This window comes from Colossoma macropomum, unplaced genomic scaffold (assembly GCF_904425465.1).
Source record: "Colossoma macropomum unplaced genomic scaffold, Colossoma_macropomum, whole genome shotgun sequence".
NCBI classification, from domain to species: Eukaryota; Metazoa; Chordata; class Actinopteri; order Characiformes; family Serrasalmidae; genus Colossoma; species Colossoma macropomum.
In genome coordinates, this window is record NW_023494809.1 from 20,455,209 (window position 1) to 20,473,187 (window position 17,979).

At 37.7% G+C, this 17,979-nt stretch overlaps 1 protein-coding gene across 1 annotated transcript in view; it reads right to left on the bottom strand.

Moving 5' to 3' along the window:
- Positions 1–4,329: 4,329 nt before the first annotated feature.
- Positions 4,330–17,979, bottom strand: part of vipr1b (vasoactive intestinal peptide receptor 1b) — a 117,535-nt gene continuing 103,885 nt past the window's right edge. The window contains 5 exon segments of the mRNA XM_036558727.1: positions 4,330–5,611; positions 5,614–5,650; positions 10,313–10,354; positions 12,033–12,162; positions 14,178–14,269. Of these exon segments, the coding sequence (XP_036414620.1) occupies positions 5,457–5,611; positions 5,614–5,650; positions 10,313–10,354; positions 12,033–12,162; positions 14,178–14,269 (456 nt within the window). The 3' untranslated portion in view covers positions 4,330–5,456.

The following is a 17,979-nucleotide window of genomic DNA, read 5'->3' on the forward strand; positions in this document are numbered from 1 at the left end:
ATGGTCTATAATTAAAAAGGACATTTAATATGATTAACTAACGAACTTGACAAAAGAACCTGTACAGCACAGCTGAAACAATTGGCATCTTGTCATTTGAAGACATATTTACAAAATTCACAAAATACACAACCAATATTTTAAAGGAGAATTCCACCAATTTTTCAAAATGTCTGCATAATTAAATGTAAAAGATGTAACCAAGTCATACCTCACAGAAACTTCAATATAAAATGGTTATGCATATGCTGCCTGATATCCGAGATATTTGAGTTTTATGATAGTTTAAGAAAAGCTTTTGGCATAAAATGTATTTTTAAAATTCATCCAGCATGGATAGGTAAATGCAAGGCAAAATAAGGATTAGATTTACCTCTATATTTACCATTATTAACATTATCTATAATCTTGGAAGATTAGAAGGTTCACTGGTGGTTCACTGTTTTTGGAGTTAATAAAATGGCTATATTTGTGTTGTAGAAATTGCTTAAACCCTATCAACACCACTGTAAACAACGATGAGTCTTACGTTTCTTTACTGAACCATTTCACATCAAACCACCCTGAATGACTCTTTACTTCTCAATAACTAAATCATGCAGATTTTGAAAAATCGATGGAATTCCCTTTAAACAAAACAACAAAAAAAAAACATTCAGCACAAACAAAATCTATATTACTTTCTGTGTTACTCTACGTAAGAACATACATTCTTCATGGTAATAAATGAGAGGTCATTTGGCTCTTCACCTTTGTGTTGTTTAAAATGACAAAACACTGTGGGACAGTGATGTGAGACTTCAAGCTTTTTTTAGGCATTAAATAGAATCTGCAAAATATCCCTGTTGCGACACTAACATTCAGACACAACTATACAGCTGATTTACATACACTGTGAAACAGAACTATACAAAGTTTATTTTACATTGTACCTGCACAAAATGACATGAAGGAGAACATTCCAAGTCAAAAAATGATTTTTATACTGAGGTGACCCAGTTTGAAAGACTATTTCAAATAAGCTGCTTTCCAGGACTTTCTTGGACTTGAACTAGCTGCTAGTTCAGGCCCTTAAAACCATGAAAAAGGACACATCGATGAGCAGGCCACGTATTCTTTATCATTTCATTGCTTTTCCTTCTGTTAAACGTCAGTCAGTTCACCAAATAGGTTATCCACAAACACAGCAGATAGAAAAGAGCTCTTTTTGTGTAATAGCACAATATAAACACACTTCATTATTGTGTTCCTGATGAGTTCAGAGATGGAACAATGTAAATACTTTAACACAGAGATGCTCAAATGTTACACACATTGCGCTTTAGCATGGGCGGTTTGTACAGCATGTAGGTCAGTCTTATTGATTGTCCACAGCTGTTCGGGCCAAAGACCTGTACACTAATTGCAGATGAGGACAGACAAGCAAGGCTGTGAGATATCTATATATACATTTTCTCCACTGTACCAGTATAGAGGAAATAAAATTAGTTCAGATCATTACAATTTATTTGTATGTCTATTATAGACTCCTAATCTTAGGTTCTGGGGAGGGACTTTCTACAATGAAGCGTCAAAATCTACAACTTTACAAATAATTTTAGTAATATTGAAAATTAAAATTAGTTATTAAAATGTTGTTTGTTTTCTTCACTGGTCAGTGCGGGACTGTTCAAACAATTATAGACTTGTTCAAATAAATATTACATGTGGAGCTATTTCATGGTCTATATGAGGGACATTTGACAGGAGATTTATATTACCTGTTCATGTCGAATGTTAAGATAGGGCTCAGCATCTAAGAACTTCACCACTACAGGTTTGATACCACTTAAAAACACAACATCCTGCTCGATACGTACAATATGGCAAAACAAAAGAAGCAGAGGGGAAAGTCCCTGCTAGTGTGTTTTTATGCCATCTGTAGCCTCAGTTTTTGATATGACAAGGTTTTAACAAATGTAGCGTTTTCAAATCATTTTTGCGGAGATTTTCCCTTTTGGAAACAAAAGGGTATGAATTATAAAATGCCCTATGGAAAATTATCGAATCATGACTTTTTTCCCCCCAGTGGTTTTAGGTCGATGCAGCCACATAAAGCTCAGCTGAAGGCCTTACACACCAGTCTACGAAGTGACAGTGGGATCAACTAATCACATTTTGATTTACCATGTTTGTGAGGAAATATGTCACTCAAGACCTCATTGAAGTTTTAGATACGTCACTGACTGGATACAAGCGGTAGCCTAATTTCAGTCAGGTGTTAGAAGTGGAAAACAGCAGCAGCAGCTCTAAGCCAGTGTTCTTTTCTGAGAGTCCCTGTAAAACGGTTACAAGGTAAAATATGCTGACATCTGTCACAAGCTTGAAATGAAACGTCTTTTACAAGCTTTAAATGTTCAGGTTTAATCTAGAACGACCAAAAAAAATGCTTGTGTGAATCACTGTTAGCATAGCGCCTACATACTACCAGAAACCCTTAGGTATGCTAGCAGAAATTATCATTAGAAAAGAGCTGCTTCTTTGACATTTATGTTCCAAACTAAACGACCAGCTTTAATAGTCATATTCAGCCATTGGGGGAAAACATGTTTTCGGAAATAAAAGGATATGAGTGGATCGGGCTTTAAATGACAGTGACCCTCTGGATCTAAACTTCTCTGTAGCTGTTTGCCTCGCAGTGCTGAATGGGATCCTACATTCAGCAGTAAAAATGTCCTGTCTTGCTGCAGCGATACAAAATGACATACTGATGCTAACGTGATTACGGGACAAACATGGACACCGATTGGATGAAAAGGAATGATGATGGTAGTGCAGAGAAGGGCATTCAGCTTCCAAACCTATCACTTATTCTCACACACACTCCCACACTCTCTCTCTCACACACACACTATATGCACACCCTGTGGTTTAGAAAATGGTCCACAAAATACTTAGAAAAACAATGTGTCTGGGAGAAATGTCACATTTTCTCTCTACAGTGTATCTCCATGTATATACATTTATGTTGGATATTTAACAATCCATGTTTGGTTCTTTTTTGGTGTTTTTTCTCATTAACCTCACATAAGAGTTATACAAAAAGAAAACAAGTCCAAGCAGAGAATGCCTTCTGCCTTTCCTCCACTTTGTCAGTCAGTCTCATTTCCTCTGATTTGTCTAGATTAAGTTGTCTTTTTTTTTTTTTATAAGATACTGTACTGTACAATGGTGGTTCCTAAACCTGCTCTTATAGTGCCTGTCTTGCACATAGTAGTGTGACTGTGATTTTTTATAGATGTAAGTCAAGTTTCAAAACGCATGTATATTAATGCTGACTTTCACATCAAGTCCAAAACTAATGGACTGTAATGCTGGCAAAATCTTTCATTGGAAACCAGCTTGACTTTGTGTTGTTCGGATGCGTTAAAAATCAGGCTGACCAATCGGAGCTCTGTTGTCATGGTTGCAGTCCAAGCAAATGAGCAAGCAGTGCTTCGAATTTGACGTGGAAAAACACCTTCTGAACCGCTCTATATACTGTGCTGTCTTCTTAGTAGAATGGGATGTAGCCAGAGAGTAACCTTTTGTTACACTTCCTAAACTGACAAAGTCATTGTTGCTATTACTTCAGGATTCCATTTATTCATCTTCCGTTTTCTTCTCATGTTCTCTTTTTGGCCTGAAAAAATGCCTGTGAAAAGTCCTTTACTCAACAGTCGAGTTACTGTGAAACTCCTGATGAGGTCAAAATGGAGGAAAACACAATGGGTAAACAAATGTGTAGTTCTGGGAGACTGCAAGAGCAGGACTCAAACCCACTGCTGTACTAGCTAATGTGCAGTTAGCTAGTTAGCTAGATATGAAGTTGAGTGGGTCCCGCAAGCACAGCACATTCACATTCAGTCACAGTCAGACATGTGCAGTATAGAAGTTACTTTACTTAAGCAGCAATTATCTGACAAAAGTACACATATTCCAAGCTCTGATCTAAAGTCATGGTGTGGCCAAAAGTGAAATTTACAGTTTTCCCCTTACCCCAAATACAGCTGATAAGCCTAGGTGTTTGATGTCCAAAGTTTGGTCCTCAGTTACGCACTGGAGCTACAAGGCTAATTTAACTAACAAGTAATGGATGCATATAGCCACGAGTTAGCACTGTGCACACCACATGCCAGAGTAGCCATTCAGATGACACCTTTTGAAACGCTCTTACGCGCACTGCTTTTTAGTGATGTCTATGGAACTGCAACTGAAAAGAGCTCTTCTAGCCTGCACTGTGTTCACACTTTTAAACAATGCACTTAAATTGACATGATATAAATATTAACACAGTCTGAATGTGAGAAATATGAGTTTTCTGTTTATTATGTCAGTTTAGAAATGTAGGTCGTTCACATTGTCATCCTGCTTCTTTTTAAGCCATGGGCCACAGTGCCCCTTGCATTTAGTCTTAGACTTGCTGTCAGAATGCTCCCTGAATCATCACACACTTGCCTCAAATTGTGTTGAATTGGTAAATAGTCTCAAATAGACCTGTTTCTGTAGTTTCTGACGCTATAGAGTACATGCTTTTATCTATGAAAATGGACAAAAGTAGGGACAACATTGAGGCTTGAAGGTACATTTTATAGATAGCTTCCATTACTTGTTAGACTTGTAAGTACATTTATGCTTGTAGTTTCCAGTGCAAAACATAAGAAGCAAACATGTGACACTGAACATCTTGGCTGATGAGTACTATTTCTGAAAGGGGCACACTGGACATTTGTGTAGTGAAGTTGCTACCATTACTGAACTTCCAAGCTAATTGTTTTGTAAAAAGTACATCCCTTTTAACACACTCAGAACTAAGAAAAATAAAGAAGAGTCCATAAGAAACAGAATGTGGTAATATAAAATTAACACTGTCAGTTTTATATTACTTAAATTCCGTTGTAGTTATTTTTTACTCAGAAAGGTCTACTCTTGCCGTTAGCACCTTTTAGGCTGTCCCAGTTACTCCTGATTAAGCAGTACTTAACCCATGTCAGGTTCTAATATCTGTGATTAGTATACTGTGAAGTTAGGCAGATATGGCAAAGAAGGTCAACAATGTCTTGTGACGTTACAGTTACAGCATTTCTGATTCATCATTGTAACCTCATGTAGCGATGAAGTCCTGTGAGAGGACAGTTCAGATGAGAATTTGTGTAAACCTCTTCTATATGTTCACCTCTAAGCTCGCTGTAGCTTAAATCTTAAAAGAGAATGTGGTATGGAGTGCTTGTGGAACCCTCAGGCTATCTGAACTTCTCCATCCATTATTCTGATGCACACACAAAAGTGTATGACACGTCATGAGTGAATCTACACTAGATGATTGTCCCTGTGTCATATGACTGGACCTCATGAACCATTTGGTGCCCAAAAGCACGATTTATTTCTCCCAAATGGCCACATGCAAAATGGCGGCTGGTAACTGAAGCCCTGCTGAGTTACACAGTGATGGAAGACTCGTCATGGCAGGTGGAGGCACGGGGAGTTTTGGGGCTGCACCGGGTCAGCATGGAGATCTGCGTGCTAAAGTTGTTGCCGTTGCTACCCATGGATGGGTGCTGGTACTTTGTATCTGAGCCCAGGAACCTCTCCAGTGCCACCGCCTCCATTTCCTCTTTATCTCACCCTGGACCTGAAAACCAACATAGAGACAGCAATGAAATGGAAGTATGAATATAAATCCACAAAGAGTGTAAATGTTTGTGTGTACCTAAAAAAATAAATATAATAACAATAACATTTAATTAGAACAACAAAATGTAATCTGATATTTTTCATTTAGAGGGTCCACACTTTGCCTACCACTTTCATTCTTTTCAGGAGACTTTCAGTTTTTCAAAGAAATCTGCAGGGATATTTCTCCACAGCTCCAAAGTTCAGTCGTAGAAGTTGGTTGCATTTTCTGTTTCTCACAATTTAAGTAATCCCAAACACATTCAGTGATGTTCTGTTCAATGTTACTGCAAATGTCCTTGTTTTCTCTCTATTTCCTTTCTTCTTGACAGCTACACATCTGTTCAGCGCTGAGTTGTCATCTCATGGTGGAAGGATCAACAGAAACACCTGTAATTTTTTTCAGATCTGAAGCAAGAGAGGAGCTTGATTTTCTCTTTCTCTTTCAATGCTTTAAGTGCTGTTTATATGATGGGGACAGTTTTGGTGGTCTACCAGATCTTGCACAGTTGTTGGTGGTCTACTAGGTCTTACATGGTTATCCAATTTTCTCTATATATTTTAGTCATTTTTTTTAAACTCTAGTTTTGGAAACATTTTTTCACTTCTTGTCCTTTGACTTTCCCCGTCCTTATGCAGGTGGATTGTTTCGTATTTAGTCTCAGAAATATCTTCTTTAGACATTTTAGATGCACATGAGAGAAATATGGAAGGCCGTAAAGGTGACTTGGGCAGTTGTGTGTTTAAATGTTAGTGTCTCTTTAAAGGGGGGCAACATAGTGTCAGTGACTCCTTTGGGAACAGCTGTTGTTGGGAGCACTCAGCTGTAAGTGGCTGGCTTAAAGATTGGAAGGATCGAAGAGTTAAAGTGGCAGCAGATGCACAAAAGTAAAGAATGTAGGCATTAAATACTGATAAATTTGATATACTTCATGTTGGAGGCTTCTGTTTACTTTTCTGTTAATGTTTTTTTTCCTTTTTTTTATGAATGAATAACTAGTACTTAATGGCCATTTTGACAGAAAGCTTAGCTCAGGCTTTGCCTAGATGGGCAGTAGGGGTGCGGGACAAAATCGATTGTTAGATGCATCGCGATGTGGACGTGAACGATTCTGAATCGATTCACAAATGTCAAAAATCGATTTTCTAAATATTCAATTTATAACGTAAGGTTGACGGAACGCAAAAAGCAGAACTTGGACGTGGGTAAGTGCAGCGCCGGGACAGTCTGTGGCGGCACACAACAAAAACCCTACTGGATGAGTGAGAAATCCGACCGGCACCCTCTGCATTAAAAGCCAGGTCAGGTCAGGAGTCACAACCCAAATGTTAAGAACAGCCATTTTGTCCTTTCAACAAAAATCAAACCAACTTGGGAGCCACAATATTTATGTCCAGTATGTGCTAGTATAGGCTAAACGATATAAACGAGAGCGCAGATTTACTTCACTCTGCTTTAAGCTTTAACTGTAGCCGCTTTTCGTCCCTTCTTATTCTCCAGCTTCTTGTTCATATTTTCCCGTTCAACCTTAAATTCTGACTGAGGCGCCGAATGTAAATGCGGCACCATTTAAGGTAGACTGGGAAAATTCGAAAGAGAGAGACTTCATCTCTGCAACTTTTTAGTGTTTTGACAGTCTCTCGTTGCAGATTTAACATTCCAAGAAACCAACTGCGCTGCTTATAAATGCGAATAACGCATCGCTGCTATGTGACCTGCAGTCTGCACGCCAATTCTCAGTCGTTGCGAAACAGGGCTTTCGTGCTATGTTGCACACGTCCTGTCTAGAAGATATTTTACTGACACAGCGATCCCCGCCATCTCTACAACGAGACCAAAACCGAAGTTATAAAATCACTAAAGAAAACGGGTAGGACGGCTGTAACGTGCTGCGTGGACATCCATTACCACTGGATCTTATTTCACCGTTACTGCGCATTTTATCGCAAATGAGTGGCAGCAGCGTCTCATGTGCTCCAAAAGCAGTGAATGAGAGCCTTCCAGTTCACTTGCCACATCACTTCCGTTTGTTCTATTAATAAAAGATATTGGAAGTAAATTCTTTATGGATCATTACAAATAGTTTACTTTAAAACTACCATGTCCTCACACAGTGAGAAAATAGAAATGATGGAAAAAAAAAAGATGCATCGAGATGCATTGATAATTGTTTTACAATCGCATCGCAGCCCTCTGAATCGTAATCGAATCGTGAGGTGCCTAGAGATTCCCACCCCTAATGGGCAGTCAATTCAAATTAGTTTTCACATATCCAGGTTAATCTAGCTTAAGTCCTTTCCCCAAAAGTCACAAGACATACAAGCTGATCTTTTTACATCTGGATGGACCACATTTATGTGATTTTGTTTTCAGACCAGTAGCTTTTGTGAACAGAATAATATGCACATGGAAAAAGCAGCCTAATTTGAGCACTAATTTGGCAATGTGTAAACATAGATCAATCTCAGTTCACTGTGCAAGAACAGGCGCATTGATGGAATGATGAATAATACACTCTGAAAGCAGTATAAAATGGCAAATAAATTCTTGGTAATGTAACATTCTTGCTGTGACCTCTGTGTCAGAGTGAATTTAGTCTTAGTTGTGGAAGCTGAAGGCTCATTAAGGTCTTCATACACAAGGAAATGTGACAGGTCAGTCCACTGTTGGGATGACTTGTTAAAAAAACACAAAGGGTGACAAGCATGATGTTCTGCAAAGAGAAATACTGAAGTCAAAGAGAAATTCATCTGCAAAAAGAAAGAAGGATGAATTTTTCATATATTCAGTTATTTATGTTTTATTGAATACTCTGCATATGCTTATGAGACACTAAGATGTGCTAGATCGTGTCATAGCAAAATCAGCATAGGAATGTGCGAGGCACAACCTAATGTAGGGTAAAATGTAATTTTAATGTTGTTAAACAGATTCAAGTAGAACATGTTTCCAGTCACCTTCTACAGCCCACAGTTCCACAGCCATTTCTGCTATCTGAGAGATTTTTCTCAAGATTAACCCTGAAAACTGTTACTGTACCATGTATTTAATTTACAGTAACACATTATTTTAATCACCCTCGTGGTACCTGTGACAGCATGTAACTAGCTCACAGTGAATGAGAGCTGACCAGGCTGAAGTACAGCCCCTACATGGCAGGTTACTTTTAACACAGTGTGGGAAAAAAGTAAACAATGATATCAGTTCATTTCCCCTCATATAAGTAATACAGGTTTTGAATTCTGTGACAAAACCTTTTTTTTTTTTAGTTCACAGAATGAGAAACTGAAAAGACACTATAGAAGTAATATTAATAAATGCATTTCAATTTCATCATGCTAATATTCAGTCAAAAATAAATTTGTCGATCCACTATCACTAGTTTAATGCATATATTATGCATTAAATCGGAAAGCACATTTGGTTAAAACAACACAGAACAGTACTGAATTCATTAAGTTTTCATTTGTAGGAAGATGGATATGTGTGTTCGGTTCTGCTCTGCATTCCCCATCTTCCTTTAGACAAACCATAAATCTTCACATATAGTTTGAACTGTACCAGATCTGCCTGAAATATTCCCACACTAAGAATCACTCCATGTTTTACCCTGTCTTACCTTACGTCTCACCTACAGAGTTTTTGTTCCCTCTAACTGATTAGTCTACCCCCACAGTAGTTAGTGTGCATGTCCACGTTGTTCATACTAAAATGGATAAGCATGTGAAATTGGAGCTTTGTGTGTTTCTGGTTTGTCTATCACTATATAAAAAATAATCCATGCTGCCTTTGTTGTTGGATGCATTGTGAGTTCATAAACTGTCTGTTTCAGAGCGAGATTCACTAAAGGCGCTTTTTGTTTGTTTTGAAAGTCCCAGGGAACATAGTGTAGCGTATAAAAAATTGTTGGTATGATACCAAAATTGAGTGTTGTATTAAACATCAAGCACAATCTGAATGAAAAAACAAGATATATAAATATAGATACTATAGCACACAGCTTAAAAATTGGATCCCAAAATAGCAAAGATTAACCTAATTAGAAAGAAAACAAAGAAAAATGTATTCAGGTTCCTTGGAGCTGTCAGTGTGAAATATATTCCTGTACATTTGTTTTGATGCTCAAAGTGGTTTGTGATACACACACTATAAAAAACCTTTTTTTTCAGAATATTTTTTTTCAAAATATTTTTTTCAGCTTTGTTAGATTATGCTCTGAATATATCAAAATAAATGCAACGACCTTATTAAAGGAGAAGAGCAGATTAAGGCAGAAGTAGGCACTTTTCTGCCTTAGCGAAGGGTAAGGGCATCACTGACAGCACAGCTATTTCCAGCATGGCTTTCCTGGCTAGTGAATTTATAGAGCTACTAAATGATAGCAGGAGCTGGAGTGAAGAACGATGAGGGAAGTAGAGCTCAGAGTATGCTGACACGCTTCCCTACAGACCTTCAGGACAAGATTAGCAAGAGCGGGTAGACTTTATCCCCGATTGGGCCCAAAGCTGCTTGCCTCTGAGCTTGTTAAAGTAGCAGTTTATCAAAGTCTACAAGTTTTTTGTTTTGTCTTTTTTGTTGTTATTTTTACATTTTAATAAAAAATGCAGACCAGTCACTTACCTCTCCGTTCAAGAAGCAGTAAAGGACGGCCACCACGAAGCCCTGTAAGCAGAGTAAAGACATCTTATTTATACTTGTATCAAGGAGGGTCGTTACAAGCTCATTCGTTCAGCGCCGCCTCTCGAGGACTGCGCACATTAATTACACCGTGCTAGATGGCTGGGGACGCCTGCCAGTTCATTTATTCATGGGACATGACTGTGACCCAATGTAATTAGAATATGGGAGGCTATTCCTCTACGACTCCTGAAACAGACAATAAGCTGATTTGACTGAGGGGACACATGGCCTCCCAGAATGCAACACTTGCAGCGCTGCCCGCCAGTCTGGAGGCTCTGCCTGAACCAGACCTAATTATACCCTGTGCTCAGTTAGCTTAGTCGAAAACAGAAACAGAGGAGTGAAATCAGGAAACAAATGCATCTGGAGTGCAGCCAAGGTGTGCCAAACTGAGATATTTACAGTTCACACTTGTGAAGTGAGGCTTCAAACATTTCTATCAAGAGATGATCTGGACTAGGGCATCGTGATATGGTGCAGGTGTATATACGCCATATTTACAAATCTCAAGGCACGTAACTAAAATAAAGTTAAATATGTAGATAAATATATTCATTTAACAACTTGAAAAGACTTGCAGAAATTATTGTAATACTTTGAACGATACCATATGTGATACGTGTGAGTATCCTGACTAAATCTCACATTTTAAATGAGTATTCTATGAATTCATGCATTTCTGTGCTTTAACAAATAATTTTAAAGAACTAATGCCTGTCTTTAATCAACACACATCAAAAGTACACCATTGTGGTTTAAATGTGTAAGGCATATCTTATTGACAATATGACAATAATGATATCACTAATGTGATTTTTTTTTTTTTTTCTGTCGTGCAGGCCTGATAGGTACCATAGACAAACGTGCCCTTATTCATATGAGAATCTTAAAGCGAACTGGGACAATTGCTACAGTTTACTAAACAAGTATTATAGATTACTATAAGACAGTACAACATGAATAATAGAGGTGGAAGTATTATAGCGGTGATGGTATGATACCACTTTTTCTTTTCCAATACCGATACTGTTATGGAAACCTTAAATGTTTTGCGCTATATTTTTTCTTTAAAAACTACCCAGCTTTAAAATGAGCTATTTTTAATTTATATACTTCACTTAAAGGGAAATTCAGCAGATTTTGCCAAGAAAAACGCAAAAACCTACAAAATTCAGCCACTGAAATCTCAACAAATTTATTCAAAGTGGTTTGGTGTGAAATGATTCTTTGTAGAGAAACCTGCCACCTTAGATTACTTTATAGTGGTAGTAATAGGAATCAGAGGTTGCAATGTCTACTACACAAATGTACCTATTTTATTTACACCCCAAAACCACCTGTGAACCTACATGTGTCTTCTGATAGTGTATTTGTTATATGTGATGTTGCAGGATTGGATTGGATTCTTTCTCTTTTCCCCAACGATATCCCATTCAGCATTTTCTGCTGATAGCCAGTGTTGGATTAGTGCCATCTCTAATTATAGATTATTATTGAAGCTTTATACAGAATACTAAAAACTAGAAATCATATAGTTTCGTAGTGTATTACTACAGTTCTTTTTTCGTAACTGTGGGATCATCCTGAGGGTTTCTCATTTCATCTCATATGTGTTGGAATCCAGCTTTGTGCTTGAAAAGCCTGGAAAAACAGCTCATACCTGGAATGACCCCAGGATGAGATCGAACACCAGCCTCAGCTCGGTTTTTATGTGCTCTGGAATGAAGGCGAATATGATGAAGTTTATCCCGAAGAGCGGAATCAACAGCAGCGTCGATTTAGCCAGCCTCCTGTGGAGCGAAAATGAAAAAAAAACAAACAAAGGGCTTTAGGCGAGAAATTTCTTTCATCTGTAACCTGCAGGCATTAGCGGGCCAGGGCTGCCTTCCAAAGCAGTGTGTGTTATTATCAGGTGTGGAGACAGAATATGTAATATTGTAATAACAACATCAGCAGTGATGGGATGAAATTGCAGGGGCTTTAAGTAGCCAGGCTCATGAGTGCTGCATCACAGAAAGCTACTTAAGGACAAAGGACATTAAATCATGTGGATAGCTGTGGCATGAGCCACTGACATTTACAGAGATGAGAATGTAGTGCAACGAGCCTTCCCTTGCCGCTGGGTGCTGGAAAAGGACCAGAAATGCCTTTTTCTTTTCGCGCCTTGCACTAAAATTACGTAAGCTAAAATGCTTCCTATGTATCCCTTCACTGTGTAGTCCTGATCAAGGACTACGCAAGTTCGTTGTGCCTTTGGAGGTCAGGGCCTTTACATGTTAGGTTTCAAAAATTTCTTGTCCTCTTCCCTATGAGTGGACCTTGAAGTGCACAGAAGATGCACAGAAGATGCATTAACCCTAAACATACTTCCACATAATGTGATCCTGTGCAGTGTCCAAACTAGAATGTACAGAAAGTGAAGAGGAAATTTCTCACATTCCTTCTCTCTCTCCAAGAATGAATACTCACTATCACTAAAGAAGGAATGGATAAATGCTCATAGGCTTGCACTTCTTCTGCCAACCAATCCTCAAACTGCTCAACTTTAGTTCTGGATGGGTTGAATGTTATTTGTGTCTCATCCTAGTGCCAATGCGACCGGAGAGCTAATCAGATGGACAAATCAAGGCACATCGCTATGGGGGTGCTAGCCAGTGCTGAAGCCCCCATGAAAACACCCCACTAGCGCTCTCTGAAAAACACATGTAGCATGGGGCTTGTGGTAATTAACCTGAGACTAAATGTATTATCCAAGGCTAAAGCTGCAGTCACACTGGACAGTGGCCTCTTTTTGTTTGCGGTGCAGCACAAATCTGGCGAGTATGGGTGATACTGATATGGTGTCGTTTTGAGGGGAATTAATAGCTCTTTGAACAGCCAACGCTAACTAGTTAATTCGATTATTTGTTTGCAGTTATAAGTGACAAATGACATTATGTTAACTGAGGAGCAGTTCCTCCATTTCGTTTTTTTCAGACAGAAGAGACCACAGCTCACCTTGTTTTTTATTGGCTCACTCTTCAGAGGTTCGTGAATTTGCTTGATTAAAGGCCAGAGTACACGACAGGACAAACACAAATGTTTGGTTGGTGTGCCATGCCCCGTCTGATTGCTGCAAGACTTCAGACCCATTCACTTAGTTCATTTTACTTGTAAATTCTTTTTTTGAACATTCTAAGGACAACTGCAAACATTAGAATGTTGATGTTTGTTTGTGTTTGTCCTGTCGGTGTACTCTGAAAGTATGAAAGTAACCGCAACCAGAAGCTTGATTTTAGCTGTGTAATCTGAATTTATATACATATATATATATATATATATATATATATATATATATATGCACACACTGTACAATAAAATTCTGTAATTATTAGTGATACGTGATGCATATCGGTATCAGCATATAATTTCCTTAAAAATATTTATTGGCATCAGACACATGTTTTAGATTTGACCAATATTTCAAAGTAATATTTGATGTTATTGTAAACTGGAAGAAAAGAATATTTAGGAGATGCTGTAATACTGCACTAAAATGCATTTGTAACCCAACAGAGATAAATCATATTGAACTATATTTAATATAATGTATATTTCTCTTTAATGCTAATCCTGGTGAATGTAGACCCTTCTACCATGTTTACATATCAGCAATAGCAGATAAGAACATGAAAAAGTGGCCCAGAATTCCTGTCAGGGGCATCCCTAGTAATTGTATGGCGAGTTACTGAAATAAATGATGTAAATATTAACATTCAAAGGTTAACTACTGAAAAATGTCAGAGATAGCAGACAAGGCACTCACGAATATTGGTTGGATTCATTCCTCCCGATGTCAGGGCAGTTGATCTTCTGCCGCAGTATGCGAATGATACAAATAAACAGGATGAAGTTCATCTGTCAGCAAAGGACAAAACAACAGTGTCATTTGTGCGTTCTCTAGCTTAATGTCATGTTCTATAAATTACAGGGAGACTGCTAGACTAATGGACCACTCGGAGCATAAAGTGTTTACTCATGTTAGCTCAGCAAAAGCTAAGGCTGCAGTCTATTAGTGGAGGTACAGGCAGCACTGAGACCCTAAAACAATAGCAACGGGGGCACATATAGAGAATACAGGGCTAATGGCCTCTCTTTCAGCAATGTACATGTAACAGCTTTTTCCTTACTGTTCTCGGTGAGTAAGGGTGTGTGTGGGCAGCATCTATTCCATCCTTGCATATCCCGCAGATTACACGCTTGCTGGAGAGTGCACAGCGTAGACATCATAAAATGTGCATAAACATAAGGCTGATTTTCCAAATGCGGCCGTCCACACACCCCCACCATTCTCCTACCCTGCTCTGGATGATGAGGATAGTTAAAGCTTTTGACTGCGTGTATGATTTAAGGCATGAGTGTGTGACTGGTACCAAAGTGGTAATTGGTAATTGTAAAAATCTTATTCATATACACACAATTACTTCTATATACATTTTTTCTAACATTACTTGCTTTTTTTGTACCATACAGTTGACTTGTTAAGTCTTTTATAGTTGGGAGTAAGAGTGTAAATGATCAAATTTGATTATGATGCTTTTGGAATTGATTCAGTACATCATGAAATTTCAGATTTCACCAAGATTTTATTTGATTTTGGTATGGTTTTATAATTATTCTTACAAATACACTGATTACACACATGTAATTGGAGGAACTATTGAAAGTAGCTTTAGCGTTTTACTTTGGCTTAAAAATTAGTACATAGAGTACAGTGCAAAAGTCTGAGACCCCCCCTTCATTTAGTTAATATTCACTCAAAACAGCCGTTAAGTACAAGGTATTCATTTTTCAGGAGATATTTCTAAGGAGGTATTCCTCTAAGGAGATGAAAAACAGGAGTTTCTGAAACAAGAGACAAAAAAGAACATCTGCAAATCAAACAAAGTAGCTGCTGGTGTTTTCAGAACAATGGACTGACCACCCCACAGTCCTGACCTCAACATCACTGCATGTGTTTGGGATTACTTGGATTGTGAGAAGCAGAAAATTCTAAGACTGAACTTTGGAGGTGTGGAAAAATATCCCTGCAGATGAAAAAACAGAAGTCTCCTGAAAAGAATGAAAATGTATAGTTTTGAGGCTTCTGTGTAATTTTCTGTTAAATATATAATTTCTGAATAACTTGTACTTAATGACAGTTTTGACTGGAAATTAAATAAATGAAGATCTGAATGAAGTGAAAGTCCCTGACTTTTGCACAGTGCTGTGCATCATTGTAAAATGGATAGTTCTGGTCCTGAAATCTGATTGGCTGGGCTGTGTTTGAATCCACTGTAAAATATTCAACATACGCACACCTGATCACCTCGAAACAATTCTGAACTGAATTATGTTTATACCGTTTTATTACTACTAGGACTAAGCTGATTAACTAGGCTCAAATATTTACTGAAGGATTCACTGTCAAACATATAATTAAAAGAATACAGATATACAAAGGAAAGAGTACATAAAGAATATGTTACTTCAATGTCTTACAAGCTTCACATGTCCATTAATTTGGTAGATCTGGGATAAGCAGTGCCCAGTGTGGCACCTTGAAGTTTTTGTCTTTTTACAGCACTCAGAGGTTACCTGGCATTACTCTAAATGAACTGCATTACTTGGCAGAAGAATTGTTTATTGTGATTATTAGTAACAATAAGTTCAGTTATTTATTGAACATTTTGTACAATTGTATGTTTTCACAGTATTATAAAAGCAGTTATTGCTTTATAGATGCTTTTTACCACCCTATTAAGCAGCGCCTCACTTCTTGGCAAGAGTCTACAAACCCACAGTGCTCTGTGTTTCAGAACTGTCTAATCTAAATGAATCCTCATAGTATTGTGTTTCTGTGGCTGTCAGGATGTGCAGCTCTGTCTCCATTAATCTGAAAACACAGATTGTTCTCTTGTTCAGCCTGCTATGGCGGCCAATTCCAGGGGCCATACTATGTGAACAGAGCTATGGTCAATATTTTTGGTCAATAGCCCTCGCCTGTCAGCCAGTTTAGCATTGTTGTAGAGAGCAGGATGATGTTTGTGTTGTGCTTGTGTCAATCCTGGCCCTTTTTTATGATGTTTGTTTTTCAGTGGTTATAATTTTCCAATGTGCTTTCAGGATGAGTTAGATCAGTGTCTTGTAATGCAGCGAGGCAGAAGCAGGTTTGTTTTTGCATCTGTCTCTCAAACTCTCCTCTTTGCTCTACTCTCCCACTTTCACTTGCTCTCTCTCGCACACGCTCTCTCTCTGTCTCTTTCTGCCACCCTGCTGGAGGCTCAGTGTGAAGGTGTTCTTCACACTTTTGTCCTTATTGATATTTCATGTATGACCTGGTCTCAGGAGAGCCAGCCACATCTGTCGCAAACAAACCTGTCTCAGTCCAGCACACAACTGTGCCAATCCATTCCGCAAACAGGCAAAAATTTGCTCTCTGAATATGCTGCAAACCTGGGGTATAAAAATGTATGCCATGATAATTTATTCTAATAATATTCAGTTAAGTACACTCGTACGCAAATGTTTATGTGCCCCTGGTCAAAATACATGTTATTCATTATCTAAGTGAAAATTTGTATACATCATCCACAGAACACAATGACTTTTTATTAGCTGAATTTAACATATTGGGGAAAAATATATAACATAAAATTTAGCCTATGCAAGAGTTATGGGATATTTTATATGTTATGTTTTATTTTTTCCAATATGTTAAACTAAAATAGAAATAGAAATTGTGCCCTGAAATTTGCATAAAAATGGCATCATTAAATTTGCTCCCTGTAGAGGATGTGTTAACTTATTTTTACTTAGAAAATCAACAAAACGTGTAATTTGACTAGGGCACTCAAACTTTTGCATACGACTGAATATTTTGGACCAAATAAAGTTCCTGGGCTATTTTTATACATATCCACCTCATTCCTTTGCACCATGGCTTGCATGAAATATTGACTATTTTGCAATGTAATAATTAGGGGAGGCAATATGCCAATGTTATTGTTATGATAAATTACATCACAATATGCTTTTCTGAGTATATGATGGGGATCATCAGTACTTTTAGATCACTGAACTGCATGGATCACAAAAAAAACTTTAGACTAAGATATAGACCTGTTATAGAGAGCCTGTATACAACAACAACATCACTGAAAAATGACTGCATAAACTGTACAGTAACAAGTAGCTGATTTGATGCTGGCACATTATGACTTCATTTAATTTTATTCATTTACTTTTACCATTTGTTCTCATTATTTATTCTTGTTCTTCTAGCTGTACTGCTTTGTTAGGATATTTTCTCTGTTTCATCTTGTTCACAAACGTCAAAAAAAAACAGCATGCTTTAAAACTGTTAAAAGTTTTTAAGTTTGACCCTAAAGGGAGATGTTTTCAATTTAAAAAGTAGTGTATATTGTTTGAGTGGACAGAATAATTTTAATAATTAATAATTAAATAATTCAATACAATTTTAATAACTTTGTGTTAACACAATATTAACACATTAAATTTGACACTGTCAAGTATTGTGATGTTATATTTTTGCCATTTTGCCTACCCTAAGATACCAGTGGGAAGAT